Here is a 23979-nt window from a genome sequence, read left to right as displayed (position 1 = left end):
CAATCCATCAACAATATTGTTTTTGACCCTTCACACAACTTCTTAACAATCGACGTAGTTGATTTATATACGTCTATTCCGCATCTAGAAGCGGTGGAATGGGTCGAACTTATGTTGTTGCAATTAGGGGCATCCAAGGAAGAAATATCCACTGTAACTCAATTATTGGACATCACGCTCTCTTCGAACTTTTTCCTATTTGACAATCAATACTACCTGCAAAAACAGGGGATAGCCATGGGGTCTCCCTGTGGGGGTAGTGTGGCCAATATGGTAGTTGCTTATTGGGAGAAAGAGTTCTTTAGAGCCAACCCTAACTTTAAGGAGAGGGTGAAGTTGTACACACGGTTCTTGGATGACGTCTTCATCCTCTTTGAAGGTTCTGAGAATGAAGCCTCTGAGTTGGTACAGTCGATGAACGCATCTTCCACATTTTTGAAATTTACTGCACACTTCTCTCCATTTGAAATTGATTATCTAGATGTTAAATTGATGAAAGATTTATGTAACAATTGTTACTTATCTTGTATTTATAGGAAGGACACTTACTGCAACAGCTTTCTACATTACTCTAGTAATCACCCCCCAAAACAGAAAAGATCTATTGTTAAGGGTCAAATGGTTAGAGCGGTGCGGATGTGTAGTACACAGGAGACATTTGAAACTGAATGTAGTTTCTTAAAAGACCTTTTTTCTAACAGGGATTATCCACTTCCTATGATCAATGAAATCATTGATGAGGTTGTTACAAAAAGAACCTCTGGTTTTTATAAACCTCTATTAAATTCTAATGTTCACAGGTTGTCCATTTCTGAGCAACTACATGACCCAGGGACTGTAAATGTTCCTACTGCGGAAATCAACATTAATATGATTACCCAACCTACTCCCGACTTTAATACCAGCTTTGTGTTAACTTTCTTCAAAGAAGTGGGCTCTATATGGGCAATTGTAAAAAAAGAACTGGCACTTTATACACAATTGTGCTTTTTTACTTCAGAAGTTAGGCCCATCTCCTTCGATTGTTTACAGAAGGGGTAAGAACTTGAAGGAATTACTTCAAAGACCTGTTTGCCCTTCATATACTTCAAGACAAGTGGGTAGTGCCCCTTGTGGCTTTTGCAATAGATGTAAACACATTAAGGTTGGCAGTTCTTTTACGATCAGGAATATGAAATACAACATACACACTAGAATTAATTGCAACACAAAATCCGTTGTATATGTTGCTTTTTGTGTGCTGTCCCTGTTTTACATAGGAAAACTGACCGTAAACTTAGTGATCGAATCTACCAACATTTGTATGCAATAAAAAATAAAAAACTTGATAATGCTTTATCTAAGCATATAATCAATAACGATGGCCACAGTTTTGAGTTCATGGGGATTGAACATGTCTCTATGGGGCCTAGAGGTGGACCCCAGGCACTATTCTTGGAGACGAGGGAATTAGAGTGGCAAATTGGTGTTGATGCCTACTCTTACCCTGGTCTTAATGAATCATGCAATATTTCCTCTCTACTCAGATACAAAAGTTATCAAAGATAAGTTAATGTTTATGTTTTTAAGGATTTGGATACATGTAATTATTGAACTTATTTTTTAGGTATGTTTGGTTTCCTTACAGTACCTATTTTATATGTTATTTTAATCTAATATATATAGTAATTGACTATTCTAGGATATATACACATTTTTAATATAACAGAATTTCAAAAGGAAAAAATTGCTTTTCCCTTGTTTTATTGCTGATTGACATACTGTTTTTTTGAGGAAATGACATCATGATTTGCTGACTTAAAACAGCCTTATTTCCTATTGTCACTGTTTCTGATGAAGCTTTCTGCAGTGCAGTGGCGAAAACGTTCTGTATTCAATAAAAGCGTTAAAACTTCTTCTTTGGATCCTTTGGCGTGGAGGTTTTATCTTACTTTCCATTTACTAAGATATAACTTCCTGGTAGATGATTTATGAGAAGATGTTAGGATGTTCAGAGCTGCAGGTGAAAGATTCTGAAAACTGGCTATTCTTGGAATTGGAGCAGTCAAGCTGTCAATCTGAGGGTATGAAGTGCAGGATGAAGAGCCCCTGATGAATGAATCAGAAGATCTGGAACTGGGCCCAGGATCCAAGGTTCTTCCAGTAGATGAGGCTGCAGGAAGGGAAACCAAATCTGACAAAGCCAGTAAGGAGTTATTAGAATAATGGTCCTTCCCAGAGTCTTGGCTTTCTGTAAAAATTTGGGTATCAGGGGGAACGGGGCGAAGCATAAATGAGACCCAGAGGCCAGTTGTGTACGAGTGCATCTTTGGGGTATCCCCCGGAGTGGGGATTAGGGCAAAGTTGTTGCTGCATTTGGTGTTGGTGAGAGCTGCAAAGAGGTCGTAGCAAGGCTGCCCTGTCTGCATAATATTCTTTCCGCTACTACTTCTTTCAGGGACCACTTGTGAGGCAATAAAATTGCTCTGCTCAATTTGTCTGCTATCACATTGGATCTCCCCAAGGTATGCATTGCTGTCAGAAAGTCCTGGGTGGATGTTGCCCACTGCCGTACTCTCAGGGCCTCTCGACATAGGGGGTAGGATCTGGTTCCTCCTTGTTTGTTTATGTATCAGATCACCGACATGTTGTCTGTCTGAATTCCAGTAGTCCCTAAGGGAAGAATCTGTTGAAAGGACCGCAACGCTAGAAGTACCGCTCTCCTCTCTAGGACATTGATATGCAGATGAGCCTCATGTTTCTCCCGTGTGCCTTGGGCTGTCCTTCCCTGAAAATGCTCCTCCCAACCCTATCAGGGAGGTGTCCATGGTCACAGTAGCAATAGGAGTGGGTAGCTTTATGGTTATAGATGGTGTCGAGATCTGCTTCTATAAAAACGGTACGTTTGGATGGCGATAAGGCAGATATGTTAAGTTGTCTATCTCGCCTTCATTCTTGCTGGATGGGTTCGGAGCCGAACCTCGGCTCCGACTCGGCCACTCTAAAAGCTCGAGAGCTAGTTCCACCGGCTCGAGGCTCCCCTATATCCCACAATGCTAGGCGGTAACTCCTCAGATCTCGTTTGCCGCTATAGCGATCGAGGTGCGTTTCAACCGGCTCGTCAGGTCAGTTTAAAAAAACTAGTTAATATCTTAGTTAAACTCCCCTTTAAGTTAGTTTTCTTCATAGTTTTATTAAGTAAGTAGTTCCTTTTCCAGTCAAAATTTTCCCTTTTTTTTTTTTCCTGAAACTCACTTGAGTTCTTCCCTTGGGCCTTAGGCCCAGTCCCTCCCTTCCTACTAGTTGGAGTGATTGTGTTTGTAGGGACTTAATTTTCTAAATTACTTGTAATTTCATTTAATTGAAGTTTAATTTAAATTTCTAATAAGTGTAATCGGTGTGTGTGTGTGATTGTGTGGTTACATTTTTTCTACTTTAGATATGTCTAAGGATTCAAAGGTCTCAGGCTTTAAGAAGTGTGACTCGTGCTGTCAGATGATGTCTCTGACAGACGGTCACACTTCTTGTGTGTACTGCCTGGGACCTTTGCACCTGCAGGACTCATGTGCTTTTTGCCATGGCTTCAGCCCTAGAGTCCTGCAGGAGCGTAAAAATAAGCTCATTCTAAGGGGCTTATTGAAGCCTGAGGGTCCCCCGACTCAGTCTTCGGGGAAACCCTCGAAGCCTACCAGACCATCGGCTCCTGTATCCGAGTCGTCTTCTGGGGCTTCGAAGGCTGTTCGAACATCGGCTCCGGCCGGAGCCGATGATTCTCGAACTCATGTCCCTGCTATTTCCTCGGCACCGGCCGGAGCCGAGGCAGACACCGGTTAGTCGGCCCCGATCAGATTGTCGGAACCGACCTCCAGAAAAAGGTCCCGGTCACCATCTATCGGCTCCGTTCATTCGGCTCCAGCATCTCCATTGCTGTCTGAACGGAGCCATTGATCTCACAACTCTAGGTCGTCGAGACTTTCAGATCATGACCTTCAGAGGGTAGTGAGTCGACTTCTTAAGTCCGAGGCACTGGCCCAGATGCTTCAAAGCCCGACTCAACAGTCGATGGCTAATTCCATCACTCAGAATATTCCTCCTCCGACTCCTTTGAGTTCGGAGCCGGGGCGGCTCGGACCCGAGACTGTGGCTGTGTCAGAACCGATACCGTTGTCTTCGGTACCATTGTCTGCTCCGATTTCTTCCTTGGAGGAATCTCGGCGCTGGATTTCCCTCGTCGGCTCAGAGGGGGCGAGTGGCATCGGACCCTTATCCGACCCCGCTCTCCCTCTTGGTGCTTCGGCGCTGGTGAGTTCGGCTCCGACATCGGCCTCGGAGCCATCACTGTCGGTGCCGGGGGAGGTTTTCAGCTTTTCGGAGAGGAGACCTCTGGCTCTGCCTGACGGGGGTGCCTTTGAGGTCATGAGGAGCGTGTTAGAACCTGGTTCGACACCACAGTCGGCTCCATCTGCCCCTCCCTCCACGGTGCCTCCGGTGATTTCTGCTCACTCCCTCATCCCAGATCGCAGAGAGACAGCTCCTCAAGTATCTCCAGTGGGGATCTCCTCCTCTTCCGAGGCCTCTCCTGACCCGGTAGGAGAGCCTCCTAGGAAGAGACAGTGCAAGAGGAAGCACATCGACTCCCCTGAGTCTGTCACCTCTGACATCGATTTAGAGGATTCTGAAGGGTCCCCTCATTCCCCCTCTGAAGATGTCTCTTTTGCAGACATCCTCGAGATCCTAAAACAGAGGGGGAATTGGCCAGCCCTCAACCCTTCAGAGGATGAATCTGTGTATCTTGAGGCGTTTGGCTCTCGCCCTTCCACCTCCTGGGTGTCCCCTCCTTTTGACCCCCTTATGCAGGTGGTGGCAAAGATGGCCTGGACGGCTCCTGACTCTGTGGACCCCACCCCCAGGAGACCTTCAAGGTTTATCACTGCCCCCAAGGGCAAAGAGTTTTTGACCAAAGGCGCCTCTGTGGATGCTATGGTGGTGGCTGCAGCCACCAAGAAGGAGCTAGCTGATCCTTCAGTGCCTGTCCATCCTCCTTACAAGGAGCCTAGGACTATGGACAGGTACGGGAAGCGGATGTTCTCGTCAGCGACCTTTTCTATGTGCTCGTTGAACTACCTGTGTCATTTCACTCGTCTCCAGAGAGATTTGATCAAGGAAGCGAGTGAAATATTAAAGGATCCAACAGCTGCGGGTTTTCAGGATAGGATGAACTCTCAGCTGGCTACCCTCAACTCAATAGTTAACTCCTCCATGCGCCTCCTTTCGTATGCGGCGGATGGAGCGAGTAGAGCGGCAGGTACAGGTGTGGCCTTACGTCGGCACGCCTGGATGCGGCTATGTAATTTTGCGGACCCTTTCAAGGCGTCCTTCACTAACTCCCCGTTTGATGGATCATCCCTCTTTGGTCCTCAAGTGAAGGAAACCCTGACTAGGTGCGAGACTGAAGGCAAGACTCTCTCTGCCGTGGGAGTCCGTTTTTCTACTCCTTCTAGGCCTTATCCCAAAGGCCAGAAGGGCGGAAAGATGTGGTTCCGCAAACGATCTCAAGGAGCTTTGCCTGACGCACAGAGTCTGTTCCCCTCTAGATGCAGAGGGGGGAACAATAATGGTAGACGCCGCCCTTGAGGCAGAGGGGGCCCGCAGAATCAGGGCAGTCGAGAGTCCTTCTCCGACAAGCCCTTTCAGCATCCCTGAGGTGTTGCCCGACTGTCCACCTTCGGAGGCAGTCGGGGGAAGATTATCTCTGTACCCAGAAGCCTGGCAATCCCTAACTCAAGACAAGTGGGTACAGTCTATCATTTCCGAAGGCTATACAATCCCATTCTTTCGCATTCCAAAGCAATCAAAAAAATCCCTTCCAGACGTTCCACCCAGTCAAAGGGAGCAAGCAGCGCTAGAAATATCAAAGCTGCTTGCAAAAAGAGCCATTCAACCAGTTCCAGCAGACCAACAAGGGTCCGGAATCTACTCCAAATTCTTTTTGGTTCCAAAGAAAACGGGACTGGAGACTCATTTTGGATCTCAGCAACTTGAACAAGTCTGTCAAGAAAACAAAATTTCGGATGGTCACGCTGCAGTCCATTCTGCCCATTTTGGGGCGGGACAACTGGATGTGCTCTATAGATCTCCAGGATGCGTACTACCACATCAAAATGAGCCGACACTCCAGGAGATTCCTCCGCTTCAGGCTGGGAACCAGTCATTTCCAATTCAGGGCCCTGCCTTTTGGACTCACTACAGCCCCCCGAGTGTTTACCAAATGCATGGCAGTGGTCGCCTCTCATCTGAGACGTCAAGGATTCCAAGTGTTTCCGTATTTAGATGACTGGCTCCTTACAGCACCCACCAGGCATCTCCTACTTCTTGCCAGAGACTATACCTTTCACACATGTCAAACATTAGGCATTTCAATAAATTACGAAAAGTCTGTCTTGTCACCTTGCCGTGTTATTACCTTCATAGGCGCAAATCTAGACAGTCAGCATGTCAGCCAGACTCACAGAGCAGAGAATAGCAGACATACACAGACAAGTCTCTCTTGTCTTGCAAAGCAACAAAATCAAAGTCAGACTGGCCCTGAAGGTCTTGGGGATAATGGCGGCTGCTATCCCTCTTCTTCCTTTAGCCAGATTCCACATGAGAATCTTACAATGGATGCTATTCACACAATGGTCGTACCAACAACTTCCAATGTCCCATTCCATTACGATAACACAATCGTGCAGGAATCATCTTTCTTGGTGGATCACATCCCCCCAGCTCTTCCTAGGAAGACCCTTTGTTCCTCCCCCTCCGGTTGCTACACTGACAACTGACGCCTCCCTGATCGGGTGGGGGGGGGCATTACCAGGGCAGGACGGTTCAGTGCATATGGCAACCTTTCGAACGCCACTTGCACATAAATGTCCTAGAGATGAGCAGTGCTTCTAGCGTTGCAAGCCCTACAAGGCTCTCTTCTCAAAAGAACTATAGCAATTCAGACAGACAATATGTCTGTAGTGTGGTACATCAACAAACAAGGCGGAACCAGATCCTACCCCCTATGTCGAGAGGCACTCGGACTGTGGCAATGGGCGATTTCTTCTCAGCGATTTCTGTTAGCAACGCACATTCCCGGGAAGTCCAATGTGATTGCGGACAAATTGAGCAGAGGTATTCTCATGCCTCACGAGTGGTCTCTGAAGAATTCAGTGTTGGACAAAGTCTTTCGAAAGTGGGGCCGACCTTGCTGCGACCTTTTCGCTACTCCCCAAAACAGCAAGTGCGACGATTATTTCACCCTCTTTCCCCAACCAGGCCATCCCAGCAGAGACGCTGTAGTTCACGATTGGCCCCGGGGACTTCTGTATGCTTTTCCTCCCTTTCCACTGATATCTCAACTAATACAGAAAGCCATCGCTCAGAAAGCTTCCATGATCCTCATTGCCCCTTACTGGCCTCGACAGGTTTGGTTCCCATTTCTTCACCGTTATCTGTTGGAGCAACCCTGGCATCTGGACCCAGTTCCAGACCTCTTGACCCATCAGTCGGGTCAGTTGCACTGCTCCCTCCCTTCTCTGAACCTCACAGCATGGTTTCTCCAATTCCAACTCTAGCCAGGCTTCCTCTAATATCTCACTCAGTTCGAGATATTTTAATAGCCTCTCATAAATCTTCCACTCGGAAGATTTATCATAGTAAGTGGAAACGTTTTTCCTATTGGGAGCATTCAAAGGATATAGATCCTTTCACTGCTTCCATTCAATCAGTTCTAGATTTTCTAGCCAAACTTTTCCACTCAGGTTCGTCTCCTTCTACCATCAAGGTTCAATTGGCAGCTATATATAACTTTCATGTTGGAGTCTCAGAGTCCTCCATTATGTCTCACAAACTCTGCAAAGCCTTTTTAAAGGGAGTTTTTCTCCTCAAACCACCTATCAGGGATCCTCCTTCTCTATGGGATCTCAACTTGGTTCTGACGTCCTTGATTCTTCCCCCCTTTGAACCTGCGGCTTCATGCTCAATGAAATTGCTATCTTGGAAAACACTCTCTTTGGTAACTATTACTTCAGCCAGAAGAGTCTCTGAACTTCATGCTCTGTGTAGTCGATCCCCCTTATCTTTTGTTTCATAAGGATAGGGTGTCCTTACGTACCAACCCGTCCTTTTTGCCTAAGGTAGCTTCACCGGCAAATTTGAATCAAACCATTGATCTTCCAATGTTCTTTCCTAACTATTCGAACAGATCGGAACAAAAATTACATTGGTTAGACGTTCATCGCCAGCTTAGGTACTATTTAGACAGGACCAAACAATTTAGGAAGTCTGATCAGCTGTTTGTTTCCTATGCAGAAGGCAGAATGGGTCTTCCAGTTTCTAAGGTATCTCTTTCTAGATGGCTTACTTCATTGATTACCTTTGTGAATGAGATCAGACGTCAACAGTTGCCAACCAAATCCAGGGCTCATTCAACTAGAGCTTTAGCTACATCTATAGCTTTCCAAGACAGACTGCCTATTGATTCGATTTGTGCTGCAGCTACTTGGGCTTCTCCCCATACCTTCATTTCTCATTATAAGTTGGACTTAGCCTCTAGAGACCGAGCCAACTTTGGTTCCACTGTACTCAAGAGTCTGTTCCGATAGGCCACCCGGGACAAGGTGCTAGGGACGCGGTCCCATCCAGCAAGAATGAAGGCGAGATAGACAACTTAACATTTAGAAGTTATGTACCTACCATAACGTTCCATGTTAGTTGTCTTCTTCTCGCCTTCTTTCTTGCGTCCCACCCTCCTTCCCCCTAGCCTGGACAGACCTAGAGGAGTTTGTTTTGTGACCTTTATCCTTTCTACCACCTCTATATATGTATGTATATATATATATATGCATGTGTATATATATATATATATATATATATATATATATATATATTTCCTCAGTCAGGTTTAGGGCACCCTTTTAGTCAGCTTATGGAGGTGGGTTATTCCTTTTCTCCTATATTATGGAATTTTCCTAGCTGAGCCTAGCTTACAAACGAGATCTGAGGAGTTACCGCCTAGCATTGTGGGATATAGGGGAGCCTCGAGCCGGTGGAACTAGCTCTCGAGCTTTTAGAGTGGCCGAGTCAGAGCCGAGGTTCGGCTCCGAACCCATCCAGCAAGAAAGAAGGCGAGAAGAAGACAACTAACATGGAACGTTATGGTAGGTACATAACTTCTAATTTTCTGAGTTTATGGTATTGCCCAGTTGACTGCAGAGACTTAAGTTTGTATCTCTTGCTTGTATGAGTCGATGCTTGGTGGTGGTGAGGAGCCAGTTTAGATATGGAAACACCTGGCATCCTAAGCATCTCATGTGAGCCGTGACTACTGCCATGCATTTGATGAACACTCTGGTGGCTGTAGTGAGACCAAAGGACAGAGCTTGAAACTGATAATGACTGGCTCCCAGCCGAAAGCACATATGATCCCTGGATGGTATGGCCATTTTTATGTGGTAGTACACATCCTGGACATCTATTGAGCACATCCAGTTGTCTTTCCCTAGAAAGAGAAGTATAGACTGTAGCATGACCATCCGGAACTTTGTTTTTTTGACAGATTTGTTCAATCTGCTGAGATCCAAAATGGGTCTCCAGTCCCCTGTTTTTTTTGGAACTAAAAAGTACCTTGAGTAAGTTCCGTACCCTCTCGGGTTGCTGGGACTGGTTGTATGACTCTCTTTTCTAGCAACCTTGCAATTTCTATGGTTGCTTGTTCCCTGTGATAGGGTGGAACGTCCGGGATTTTTCTCATAAACGGTGGAGGGGTGGCAAAAGGAATTGAATGTCCTCTGGATATGACGCTTTGTACCCAATGGTCTTTTGTTATTTTTAGCCAGGTGTCTGGGTACAAAGATAAGCGTCCCCCGACTGTCTCCAGAGGTGGACAGGTGGGCCTCCTTTCAGGAGCGCTGATGAGACTTTCCAAAGAACTGATCTCTGTTGCCCTGATTCTGCGGGCCCCCTCTGCCACTTGGACGGCATCTTCCATTATTATCCCCTTCTCTGCCTCTAGAGGGGGTTTCACCACATGTTTCAAAGAAAGCTCCTTGGGATTTACAGAACCACATTTTCCCACTTTTTCGACCTTTAGGATAAGGTCTGGTAAGGGTGGAAAAACAGACTCCTACGGCAGACAGAGTCTTTACATCTTGCTCACACCTGGTAAGCGTTTCCTTCACTTTCAGTCCAAAGAGGGACGAACCATCAAAGGGGGTGTTAACGGATGACTTACAGGGCTCCGCAAAGGAACATAAACGCATCCAGGAGTGTCTCCCAAGAGCAATTCTTGAACCCGCTGCTCTGCTCGTTCCATCAGCCGCATACGAAATCAGATGCATGGAAGAGAGTTTATAAGGGAATTTAGGGTAGCTAGCTGAGAGGTTACCTTATCTGAGACCCCTGCAGCTACTGCACCCTGAAGAGCATCTCCCAGCTCCTTAAGGAGATCTCTGTGCAGTCTAGTGAAATGTGTAAGATAGTTCAGGGATCGAAGAGCAAAGGCCGCTGAACTAAACATGAGGTTTCCATATCCGTCCATGATCCTAGAATCCCTATTAGGAGGATGAACAGATGTAGAGGTCTCTGACAACTCCTTCTTGGTGGCTGCTGCCACCACCATAGCATCAACAGGTACTGCTTTGGTAAGGAAGGTCTTGTCATGGGGTGACGTTATGAATTTGTTAGGCTTCCAAGGGTCCGGTTCCATGGTATCCGGGGACTCCCATGCCTTTCGAGAAATAAAGTCTGTCAGATGTTAAGTTGTCTATCTCGCCTTCATTCTTGCTGGTTGGGTTCGGAGCCGATCCTCGACTCCAACTCGGCCATCTTCAAAAGCTCGAGAGCTGCATATTGGCTCGAGGCCACCCCATATCCCATGATGCCTGGCGCTAGATACCCAGATCTCATTTGCTACTTCTGCTGCGAGGTTGTCTTACTGGCTCAGGTCGTATATTTTATTATTATCTGTTTTTTTATTAAAAAACTAGTAGGTTTAGTGTAGTTTATAAATCATAGTATACAATATTTCTTGGGGTATCTTTGTTTAGGTATATATCCTTTCCTTACCTGTATTCCCCTTCCCTTCAGAAAACTTGTTTCAGTTAGAGTCCCCCTATTTTCTGAAGTAGCCGTTTAAGTTAGAGGCTAACCTATCTTCTCTTTAAACAAAATATATATATATATATATATATATATATATATATATATATATATATATATATATATATATATAGTTAGTATTGACTTAGTTTAGTCTTTTGTTGTTGGACTGTTGTGTATATACTTGACTGTTTTTGGGTGTAGTAATTTTGTGTGTGTGTTATAGTTACTATACAAAAATTGTTATAGTTGTGTTTTTTGTCTGGTATTCCTTCTTTAGATCTGTCTAAGGATACCAAGGTGTCCGGATTCAAGAAGTGTGATTCATGCTGTCAGATGATGTCTCTGACAGATGGTCACACTTCTTGTGTCTATTGTCTCGGCGCCGTGCACCTGCAGGACTCTTGTTTGGTTTGCCATGCTTTCAGTCCAAGAGTCCTGCAGTAACATAGGAATAAGTCAATCCTATGGGGTTTGCTCAAACCCCAGGAGTCGCTGGCTAAGGCTCAGCCCGTGAAGTCCTCCAAGCCACCTAAACCTTAGACTCCCAGTTCGGAGCCGTCATTAGGTGAAGCTGCTGCTTCTGCCTCAATTCCGGCTGGAACCGATGTGCCTGCCTCTCAGTCGATTCCGACACATACTTCGGAGCCGGCACAGGGTCAAAAGAGATCTAGGTCTTTCTCCCTGGAGTCGATACACTCCGCTCTGAGGTCTCCTCTGCTCCAGTCGGAGCGCAGTCATCTGTCCTCCCACTCTTCTCGGTCATCAAGATTGTCTGATCAGGACTTGGAGAGAGTGGTCAGCAGGCTTTTGAAATCGCAGGCCCTAGCTAAAATGTTGTCCAGCCCCCCTCAACAGGGTTCGGCTCCATACTTGTCTGCAGTCATTCCTCCTCCGACTCCTCCCTTGAGTTTGGAGCCAGAGCTCGTTGGGGTTCGAATCGTGGAACAGTCGGCACCAATACCTTCTCCTTCAGTTCTATCGTCGGCTCTGATCACTTCCTTGGTACCGTCCTTGCAGGGATCTGGGCGCCGAGACTCTATTGTCGGCTCTGAGGAGGCGAGTGGCATCGGACCCTTGTCCAACCCCGTTCTCCCCCTCGGAGCTTCGGCGCAGGTGAGATCTGCTCCTACATCGGCTTCGGAGCCGTCCCCCTCGGTGCGGAGAGGGATTCCGGTCTCTTCGGAACAGGAGCCTTCTCGGCATCTAAGCAGGTACGCCTTCGAGGTCATGAGGAGCGTGCTTGCTCCTGAGTCAGCCCCACGATCATCCCCACTGGCTCCTCCCACTATGGTGCCTGCGTCTGCCTCTGTCCTTCCTCCAGACCCCAAGGATGGGGAACCAACGCTCCAAGGCACCCCCTTGGGTGTATCGTCCTCTTCTGAGGCCTCCCCTGATCATTCAGAGGAACCACCTCGTAAGAGGAAATGCAAGAGGAAGCATGATGACTCCCCTGAGTCTGTCACATCATATACCAACTTGGAGGATCCGGAAGGGTCCCAGAGATCCCCCCCCTGAAGATGTCTCTTTTTCAGACATCCTTGAGATGCTTAGGCAGAGGGGGAACTGGACTACCCTAAGCCCCTCCGAGGATGTCGGTATTCCTGGATGCGTTTGGATCCCGACCTTCCACCTCCTGGGGTCTCCGCCTTTCGACCCACTCATGTTCGTGGTGGCTCGGAAGGTGTGGTCAGCTCCATACACAGTGGAACCCACCCCCAGAAGACCCGCTAAATTCATAATGGCACCACAGGATAAACAGTTTTTGACCAAAGGTGTCCCTGTTGATGCCATGGTGGTCGCGGCGGCCACTTAGGAGGAGTTGGCTGAAACTTCTTCATCGACCATCCTCCTAAGAAGGAATCCAGGACGATGGACAGATATGGGAAGCGGATGTTTTCTTCAGCGACTTTTTCTATGAAGTGTCTGAATTACTTGTGCCACTTTACCTGCCTTCAAAGGGATCTCCTTAAAGAGCTAGGAGATACCCTCCAAGATCCATCAGCTGAGGGGACCCGGGCTAAGGCAGCCTCCCAGCTGGCGACTCTTAATTCAGTGGTGAACTCCTCCATGAGGCTAATTTCTTATGCAGTCGATGGTGCGAGTAGAGCCACAGGCACAGGTGTTGCTCTAAGGAGACATGCTTGGATGCGGCTATGTAATTTTGCAGAACCTTTCAGAGCGTCTTTCACCAACACCCCCTTTGATGGTTCCTCTCTTTTTGGATCACAGGTGAAGGACACCCTTACCAGGTGTGAACAGGAAGGCAAGACTCTCTCTGCCGTGGGAGTCCATTTTTCCACCCCTTCTAGACCATATCCCAAGGATCAGAAGAGCGGAAAGATGTGGATCCTGAAATCTCAGGGAGCCTTGCTGGACACACGTGGTGAGTTCCCATCCAGGGGCAGAGGAGGGAACAATAATAGACGCCGCCCTCGTGGCAGAGGGGAATTGCAAAACCAGGGCAGCAGAGACTCCTTCTCTGAGAAGCCCTCCCACCATCCTTGAATGGTTGCCCGACTGCTCACCTGTGGAGGCAGTCAGGGGAAGATTATCACTGTATCCAAGAGCCTGGCAAGACATAACACAAGACAAATGGGTACGGTCAGTTATATCCAGAGGCTACAGAATATCCTTCATTCGCACTCCCGTAAAGTCATACAAGTCCCTTCCAGATGTTCCACCCAATCTAACAGATCAAGCAGTACAAGAAATTTCAGAACTGCTAAGAAAAAGAGCCATCCAGCAAGTCCCAGCAGACCAGCAAGGATCCGGAATTTACTCAAGGTTCTTTTTGGTACCAAAAAAGACAGGGGACTGGAGACCCATTCTTGATCTCAGCAGACTGAACAGGTCTGTATAAAGAACCAAGTTTTGGATGGTCACGCTATCGTCCATTATGCCCTTTCTGGATCAGGACAATTGGATGTGCGCTCTAGATCTTCAGGACACGTACTACCACGTCAAAATGGACAGACGCTCCAGAAGATTCCTCCACTTCTGGCTGGGAGCCAGCCATTACCAATTCAGAGCTCTGCCCTTTGGTCTCACCACAGTCCCCCGGGTGTTCACCAAATGCATGGCAGTAGTTACCGCTCACCTGAGACTGCAAGGATTCCAGGTGTTTCCATATCTAGACGACTGGCTCCTTACTGCTACCACCAGGCATCACCTTCTGCGAGCCAGAGACTTCACTATCGACACTTGCTCCAGACTAGGTATCTCAATAAATTTCAAAAAGTCTGTATTGTCGCCCTGTCAGTCTATCACCTTTATAGGCGCAAATTTAAATACAAAAGACGTGTCCGCGAGTCTTCCACCAGACAGGGTAGTAGTGATTCGTCAACATGTACAGGTCTTATTAGCATGCAAGAGAATTCAAGCCAGGTTCGTCCTCCAAACTCTAGGTCTCATGGCAGCAGCTATCATACTTGTTCCTCTAGCTCGTTTTCACATGAGGATCCTCCAGTGGCTGCTTTTCACCCAATGGTCCTTCCAGCAGCTTCCCATGTCTCACATGATTATGATCACAGAAGCATGCAAAAAGCACCTTGCATGGTGGATGGTCTCCACATCAGTACCCCTAGGCAGACCATTTGTACTTCCCCCTCCAGTTGCTACGGTTACCACGGATGCTTCCCTGATCGGGTGGGGGGGCATTATCAGGGCAGGACAGTCCAAGGCACCTGGCAACCTCATGAGTACCACCTGCATATAAACGTCTTGGAGATGAGGGCCGTGCTTCTAGCGTTGCAAGCTCTACAGGACTCTCTTCCTACTTGGGACCATTGCAGTTCAAACGGACAATATGTCAGTAGTGTGGTACATCAACAAGCAGGGCGGAACCAAGTCCTACCCCCTATGTCGAGAAGCACTCAGACTCTGGCAGTGGGCAATCTCTTCCCAATGGTGTCCGATTGCAACGCACATCCCTGGGAAGTCCAACGTCATAGCAGACAGACTGAGCAGAGCAATTCTTATGCCTCACGAGTGGTCTCTGAATCAAGCAGTTGCGGACCAAATATTCCGCAAATGGGGCCAGCCTTGCTGCGACTTTTTGCCACCCCCTTCAACAGCAAAGCAACAAATTCTTCTCTCTCCTTCCACTTCCCGGACATTCCCCCAGAGACGGTCTAGTCCACGATTGGCCTCAGGGACTTCTTTATGCATTCCCTCCGTTTCCCCGTATTCCAAAACTGATACAGAAAGCTACCGTTTTGGGCTGCAGAATGATCCTCATTGCTCCTTACTGGCCTCGACAAATATGGTTCCCGTTCCTGCATCATCATCTTCTCTAGCAGCCTTGGACTCTGGACCCAGTTCCAGATCTTCTGATCCATCAATCGGATGGGCTGCACCAATCCCTACAATCTCTCCAGCTCACTGCTTGGTTGCTCCACTTCCAACCTTAGCCAGACTTCCAGATATCTCCTCATCTGTGCGGGAAATTATTTTATCATCGCACAAGTCTACCACTAGAAAAACTTGCGCTAGTAAGTGGAACCGTTTTTCTTCCTGGGCAGAGACTGAGTATAGACCCCTTTTCAGCCCCTATACACTGCATTTTGGACTTTCTTGCGGAACTTTTCCATTCTGGGTCCACTTCTGCTACAGTTAAAGTTCAGTTAGCTGCAATTTCAAATTTTCACATTGGCCTGTCGGGAAATAATATCATGTCACACAAGCTGTGTAAAGCCTTTCTCAAGGGTACCACTCTGCTCAGGCCTCCAGTGAGAGATCCCCCACCTCCGTGGGATCTAAATTTGATTTTAGCTTCTCTAATATTGCCTCCCTTCGAACCTGCAGCTTCTTGTTCCCTGAAGTTTTTATCATGGAAAACTCTCTTTCTGATAGCCATTACTTCAGCCAGAAGAGTTTCGGAACTGCAGGCTCTTTGTTCCCATCCTCCGTACTTAGTGTTCCACAATGATAGGGTTGCTCTCAGGACTAATCCTTCCTTCCTTCCTTCCTTCCTTCCTAAGGTCTTTTCAGAAAATAACTTGAATCAGTCCATAGATCTTCCTGTGTTTTTTCCCCCAATCACTCCAACAGGGCGGAATACAAATTGCATCAGTTAGATGTTAACAGGCAACTACGCTTTTATTTGCATAGAACGAAAGATATCAGGAAATCGGACCAACTTTTCCTTTCCTATGCTGAGGGTAAACAAGGTCTTCCATTTTCAAAAGTAACCTTGTCCAGGTGGTTGACTTCTGTCATCACATTTATCTATCAACTGAGGAACAAAGAGTTACCTGTTAAACCAAAAGGTCACTCCACTAGAGCTTTAGCCATTTCAGTGGCTTTTCAGGCTAGGTTGCCCATGGAATCTATTTGTGCTGCGGCTTACGTGGGCCAACCCACATATTTTCATTTCACGTTATAAGTTGGATTTGGTTTCCAGGAGCAGAGCTGATTTTGGTTCCACTGTTCTGAAGAGTTTGTTCGATGAGCCACCCAGGATTTTAGGTGCTAGGGACGCTGTCCCAACCAGCAAGAATGAAGACGAGATAGACCACTTAACATAAAGAAGTTATGTACCTACCATAACGTTCCATGTTAGTTGTCTTCTTCCCGCCTTCTTTCTTGCGTCCCACCCTCCATCCCCCTATACCTGTTGACCGAGAAGAGTTCTTTATGGTGTTTGTTCGCTGACTGAGTCTTCTCTGGCTATTCCTTTCTGTCTGGTAGCCTCTCTGGAGGTTTTATATATTCCAGGATAGGATCCTTTCCTTTATTATGTCTGCAGTTAGTCTTACCAAATGAGATCTGGGTATCTAGCGCCAGGCATCATGGGATACGGGGTGGTCTCGAGCCAGTATGCAGCTCTCGAGCTTTTGAAGTTGGCCGAGTTGGAGCCGGGGATTGGCGCCGAACCCAACCAGCAAGAAAGAAGGCGAGAAGAAGACAACTAACATGGAACATTATGGTAGGTACATAACTTCTTTTTCATCAAAAGACTGAGTCACCCAAGAGGTGGAGGGCTGAGACCCGAAAGCCTTAAGGAGTACTGACTCGTCATCAGTAGGGCTTATGGGCTTCCAGCCACCCCTCTGTTTCAGTATTTCCAAGATATCACCGAAGGAGATCTCTTCAGAGGGGGAGCGTGGAGACCCTTTTGACTCATCTAAGTCAGTATCCAGTGTGATGGATTCCTGTGGGGAGTCCAGATGCTTCCTCTTGCAAAGCCTCTTCCTGGGAACCTCCTCAGTAGGAGCTTCTGGAAGAGCAGGGCTCGCCCAGTGGGGTGACCTGAGGCTCTGGGTCTCTATGCTTTTGCGGGATCAGTGAAGCAGAGGCAGACACAGGTGCTTTAGGGGAGGAGGTTGCTGGTACCGATGATATGGATGCCCGAGAGGGCAACGCTCTCCTCATGGCATCGAAGGCCCCCCCTGGCTCTGATCCGAGGAGACCTGTGGATCTGTAGAAACAGACAGTCTCCTCTGCACCAAAGTGGTGGGCTCCGAGCTCGTGGTGGGTGCCAAACTCACCAGAGCCGAGGCCCCAAGAGGCAGAGTCAGAACTGAAAGATTAGTACGACTATCCTGTCCGGACCCGACCTGCGAGTGTCTGCTCCTAGACTCTAAGGTCGGCACTGAAGAAGTCAGAGTAGTCGGAACCGTCGGGCCCGGGAGGGGTGTCTGCTCTGATGGTTCCACAATCATCAGCTCCGAACAATCTGGCTCCGAAAACTTCGGTCAAATCGGATGAGGAACAGTAATCATGGGCTGGGTCCTAGTTGGTTCCGAAGCTTCGGGGGTAGGCCCCATCAAAATTTTTGCTAATATCAGTGTCTGCAGAAGCCTCTCCACCACTCAATCCACATCCTTATCAGATAGTCTTGAGGACTGGGAAGAAGCTGTAGAAGAAGCCACTGATTGCAGGGTTGGAGATTTTAAAGTAGGAGATATCAATATCGGGGACTGGCTCCTACGAACAACCACCAAAACCTCCGGTTCCGAAAGCATTGGAGCCAAGGTGTCAGTCTGACTTGGTTTAAAGGTCTGTGAACCCTGTTTTGGCTCCAACCCAGAAGATGATTTGGAAGACAAAAGTCTTGGAGGGTTTTAAGGGCTTGTCCGGTTTGTCCTTATCTAAAGATTCCTGGAAAGAGGACTTCAATAATCCCTAGCTATTAGTTTTCTCCTGCATTCATGAAGAACATGAGAACTAAAGGAGTGACAGATGGCACAATTCTCCTGTAGGTGGATCTCACTTTAACAATAAACACGTTCTATGTGACCATCTGTTATTGATATTTTTTGTCCACATTTAGGACACTTTTTAAATACAGATTTAGCTTTCTCTTTCTGAGACATCCCAGAAATTATCAAATACTAACTGTAACTGCAACTGTTAAAGGCAAGAACACACTATATGCCTAACTGTAAAGGTAACACACAATAAAAAAAAAATATATAAATATATATATATATATATATATATATATATATATATATAGATATATATATATATAGATATATATATATAGATATATATATATAGATATATATATATAAAATAGCCCTAATAAAAAACACAGGGCTTTAACAACTACAGTATTATAACAGCAGCACACACAGTACAATGAACTAACTACTGCCCTAAAACCCGGGCTTAAGCTAAACACACTCTAGGGTAGGGAAAATTTGCTATTTAAACAACCCTCTAACTTAAACAAGTTGTAGAAATAAACTGCGTAGAAATAAAATGGCCACTAACAACTAGCAAAAAATACACACACTAAGTTTCTAAAGTTAAGTAAGTTATTGAAGGAAGAAAAACTATGTAACCACTAAGCTAAACTACTAGAAACTAACTACCAAGTTAAACTATCAATTTTTATCAAATATCAAACTTGTACTGGCCAGAGCTGTCTAAGAACTCCCGATCGTTGCAGCGGCAAATGAGATCTGAGGGAAGCACCAGTGCATCGTGGGATAGGGAGTAGGCTATGAGCTGGTTGAAGACCTCGAGCTTTTGCATTTGGCCGAGTCTGAACCCATCAGTGAGAATGAAGGCGCGATAGAACAACTTCACATCTGTTTATTCTCCTTCATTTGATCCTTTTCCGGATAGGCTTCCATCACCATTTCAAGAGAGACCAAAGTCACCTTTTGCTGTCTGCCCATTCCTCTAGAAGTCTAACAGAAGATGATGTGGAGAGACCATGAGAAAGATATTCTGGGTGCAAGAATTGACAGGATCCACCTCGGTTCCTACCCAAATGGGTCAAGGGTTCGATTCTACTACTCCACCTTTACTTCCTCTTCTGACTTCACTTGAAAGATTAGTCTTCACTTCCAAGCTTCCCGGTGCCGCCTTTATCGGATCCGAGAATACCTCTGTCTTGGGACCAGTTATTGCTTTGAGGTGTTCGGCTCATTCAAAGCCAGAGACACCTCGAGGGCCATATCTGTCCTGTCGGTTCCAAGGGGCTGCAGTTGTCTCCAGTGTTGTTGGAGCCCTCTGTGCACCCTGGAGCTTTAGCATGGATCTGCTAGGCTCCGGCTTCTGCTTTGAGAGGGATCTCCTCGGAGCGAAAGGCTATTTCGATTCCCAGACCTGCTCTTTCGGACCCAGGATCCCTCCCTTCTCTAGGTAGGTCAAGGCTGTGGAGAGAGCTATGACTGCAGCACTCAGCCAGTTGGCCCCTTCCTACGTGGAACATCCCTTTCATGCTTGTATTCAGAATCTCAACCAGCTCCTCCACAAGGACAGCGAGTACCTAAACCTCCGGAATCCCAAATGAGTAAGTCCTCTTTTCCTGATACCTCCCCAGATCTTCCCATGAAGGAGGTCACTAAGAAGTGTAAGAGGAAGCACTTAGATTTCCTGGAGGAACCTAACATGGAAGACACTGACTTCGATGAGGGTGAAGGATCCCCATGGTCACCTTCTGATGGTCTCCTTCTCCTTTGGAGATAGCCTGGACATTTTAAAACAGAGAGGTGATTGGAAGTCCAGGCTTTTATTACATGCCCATCTACCTCCTGGCTAACTCCTCCTACCAATGAGGTTATTGAGTCGATCTGTCTGCGGGTGTGGAAGGCTCCTGGCACCACTGAACCCATTCCCTGGAGACCTGACAAAATCATAACTGCCCCAGAAGATAAACAGTTTTGGTCAAAGGGTTTGCCCATTGATGCTGTAGTTGTAGTGGCGCAACCAAAAGAGAAATGTCTGAGTAGAGTTCCTCTATCCATCCACCCAACAAGGAGTCATGGGCGATGAATTGATTTGGGAAACGGGTGTATGCTTCATCTACCTTGGACTTGCGGTCTTTGAATTTCTTGGCACACTTCACCAGATTGCAAAGGGATCTGATTAAGTACTCTGAGATGCCCTTTCAGCATCTGTCTGTGAAGAGGTTCTGGAATCTGTGGCCTCTCAGTTGGCTCCCCTTCAGTCCATATCCAACTTGCCCATGAGGCTCATTTCCCATGCAGCCGAAGGGGTGACAAAAGCATCGGGTTCAGGCATTGCCATCAGGAGGCATGCCTGGATGCATTTGTCTCTTTGCGGAGCCCTTCAATTTGTGTTAGTTAGTGCCCCCTTTGACGGAGTTGACACATTGACCTCATAAACAAAAATGGGAAAGGGGGGGGGTTGATACCAATGCAGAATATAGATAAATTAACATCATTTTGTTTTGTGGCTTTTTGCTCCCACTGTTTAATCATCAACATTCTCTTGGTCAGTCAACCCATTCATTTCCTTTCATAAGAACTAGAGTTAACTGGGGGAGGGGTCATCATATAGATAGCTATTGGAGGGGGGTTGTATTTCACCCTATGCACATCAGCTAGATGCTAGGGAGAGACATGCAGCGGACTGTCTGTAGAGGCTGCCCATCACTTCTGCAAGGGACATCTCTGTCAAGCAGTCCTGCTCCTTCCCTGAGAGCATGAGCAGTGGTATCTCAGTTGGCTTCCCGGGCATTTGCACCACATATCACAACAATCCCCTCAGAGAGGAAAGTGAGCCACACACATACCCCTCGCTTCCTGTCATCTCCAGTGCCACTTACTCAACACCTGTCACCTTAGGATGCAGTAAAGTCTCCATCCTTCTCCTCTATGTAGCCGTGTTTTTTGGCATTTTGGTTGGTAAAATGTATTCACAAGAAATCTTGCCTAGCTTAAATGAAAGTATTCCCAGTGTCGTGTGACTCCAGGAAACTAGACCCAGACACTGCCCAGCTGGCTATTGTTTTGCAATGTCTGTGAGACCTTTACAAAACTCTTAATTTGTCTAAGTACATGCTTCTGCCATATCAGCAAGTTGTATAAGGTAGTTTTTTGCATATTTGCAGGCTGTGCAGTCTTTCTTTACTATTTTCAGTGTTTGAGTTCTAAAATAATAGCAAGCGCTGGCTTTTTTTTTTTTTTTTTTTTAGCTAAAAAAAAAATCTATGTCCACATTTCTTTAATTTAGAGGCAGAAGAACGTTTTTTAGTTCAGTCTAATTACTCGTGTCCTATTTATGGATATTTTATGGCATTAGTGTAAGTATTTGTAAATTACTTAGTGCTGCTCCTTTCATGCTGGCTCAGAGTTTTGTCTGTGGCATCTGCCTAATCATTTTGTAGGCTGCTTTTGATTTTGCACCTGTTCTCAGTGGCCTCTTTTCTTCTACACCAGAATAGGTGCATTTCACTGTCATATTTCACCTGCCCTGCAGCAGGTCTAAAGTAGAGTTTATGAAGTCCCCTATTGTGAGTACTATTCTTTATGTAGTCCTGATGTCTTGTTTTTTAATGAAGTATAGAATATTCCACATGCCTCTTTTGTTTGAAGTTTGATATATTTTAGTAGGGAAAAAATCATCTTAGTTGTCCTTTTTTCTGATTCTGTAGTCTGATGGAATATGCTTTTCTTCCAAGGGTGAAATCCACATGTCTGAAGAAGCTATACAAGACATCCTAGAGCAGACAGAGTCAGACCCAGCATTTCAGGCTCTCTTTGACCTATTTGATTACAGTAGGTACAACATTTAATTAATTAATTAGTGCTGTATTTTAGTTTATTTAATATTTAATAACTGCAATTTGAGGTTTTGTGTATGCAAACAGCTTTGGAACTGCATGTTAGAATTGAGTGGAATTATAGCCTTCAATATAGTCTGTAATGTGGAGCAGGTTACAGCAAAACAGTGTTTATTTTCTCTTTTTTTGTCTTTCTGTATGTCTCAGAATTATGCGCACTGGTTTTTGCACGGTTTTAATTTTCACAGTAGAAGTTTTGGAAAATATAGTTTATTGTAGCCCTTGCATGAGTTTTAGTACTAATGCAAAAGTACTTCACAGAAATATGACTGCTCAGTTGGCACAGCAACTTAGTACCTCATCCACTGGGGCTAATGTCGGCATTTCTCCAAGCTTAGTTTATTTCCTTTGTTTTCTTTTGTAGATTTTTTTCTTACCTTCCTGCAGCTTCATCATCAGTAAGGAAGGGAGAGCAAATTCTTCTCTCTCCTCATTCAGGAAGTCTATCAGACCTACCTCAACCACCCCCTAACCTTAACCCATTGCACATCTAGGGCTGGTGAGGAGGTTGAGGACATTGGTGCAGCAGCTTACTGCGCTTAGGAATAGTCCTTAATCCCCACTATCCTGGGGTAGTCTTATGAGCTCAGCTCTACAGTTGATGCTTTCAGGAGGTGCATGTAAGCTTCTGCATGTGTGCAGCCTCCTGATTAAATGGTATACTGCTTGTAGCATGGAGCTCACCCGGTTCTTAATGCTGCTTTTGTAGTGAGCCCAGGCTGCTTTTTTCTGCCCCCAGGATATGCAAGCAACCTCGGCCATTCACTTCCATTCTGCCTGTCTGGTCTTTCCAAGTACCAATGCAGCTATTGAGTACTGGTAATTTGTGGAACAGTCAGGGCTTTATTTGCCTGTGCCACAGAGCTGCTGTTTTTTGTTTCCTTTGTAGAGCTAGCAAACATGTTTATACAAGCACTAAAAGTGTTGTGTTTTTATTAGTGTTTTTATGGGGGGCACTCTGACATTAATTTCTGACCTGCCTACTAAATGACCTTTAGTCTGCTGTGCAACTGTAAAAAATGATCTAATATCTTTCAAACAAAGCTGATGTGTTATGCCAAAAATAAGAGGAAGATCTCCTCTGATCACAGAAAATAGGTCCTTTATCATCCTTTTTGAGGGTGCTATGCACTTTGTTGTTTCTGAAACTAAAGTGTAATAAGCCAAGGCATCTCTATGTTGCAGTCTAGCTGTCATTCGTGTATGGGTAAGCTTATTGTCATGATTGCTTAACACAATTTAGGAGCAGTTGACTGGCCAGGATGAAATTCCCTAGATGGTTAGTAAGTTCACTTGAGGACAAACATGCCACACTAGTGTTTATTATAGGTCATGTTCTTTTCTTTTTCTGTATTTGTGTAAATGATTCCACTTTGATAAATCAGAAAATAATTTCCAGAAAATTAACTTCTCAACCAGAAGTAATCCTGGAACAGATTTCAGAGTTGTTTTGTTTTTGTGGTGCAGCAGTGTGCAGGGGGAACCTCCCACCCCTACTCCATATACCCAGAATGAGTGACTTTGCCTCCATATCCACTTTTTTTTTTAAATGTATTAACACCATGGTCACAAAACCATAAAGAAGGAACCCAGTTAAAGGGCAGTAGAGTTCATACGTAATAATAAGTAACAGTCATGGAAATGGGATTGGGGAATTTATTAAATGACATAGTAGATCAAGCACATCTAGGGAAGATCATGCAAACTTTGAATCATTAAATTTGCAGTGTTTAATAAGATTGTGGCATGGAGTCCTTATGGCATGTTTTTCAGTGCTCTGGCTGAATTTCCATCAGTAACATTTAAAAATGTCCTTTGTTTTAATG

The 23979-nt window shown here is 45.8% G+C and overlaps 1 protein-coding gene across 1 annotated transcript in view; it reads left to right on the top strand.

Annotated features, from left to right (window-relative positions):
- Window positions 1-23979, top strand: part of LOC122802816 (protein NPAT) — a gene marked incomplete in the record, with an annotated part of 1438521 nt that overhangs the window by 572481 nt on the left and 842061 nt on the right. Inside the window, 1 exon segment of the mRNA XM_044072621.1 lies at window positions 21992-22088. Within this exon segment, the coding sequence (XP_043928556.1) occupies window positions 21992-22088 (97 nt within the window).

This window comes from Protopterus annectens, chromosome 5.part0 (assembly GCF_019279795.1).
Source record: "Protopterus annectens isolate FY-2018-M chromosome 5.part0, PAN1.0, whole genome shotgun sequence".
Taxonomy (NCBI): domain Eukaryota; kingdom Metazoa; phylum Chordata; order Ceratodontiformes; family Protopteridae; genus Protopterus; species Protopterus annectens.
This window is presented reverse-complemented; position numbering and strand designations above follow the sequence as displayed.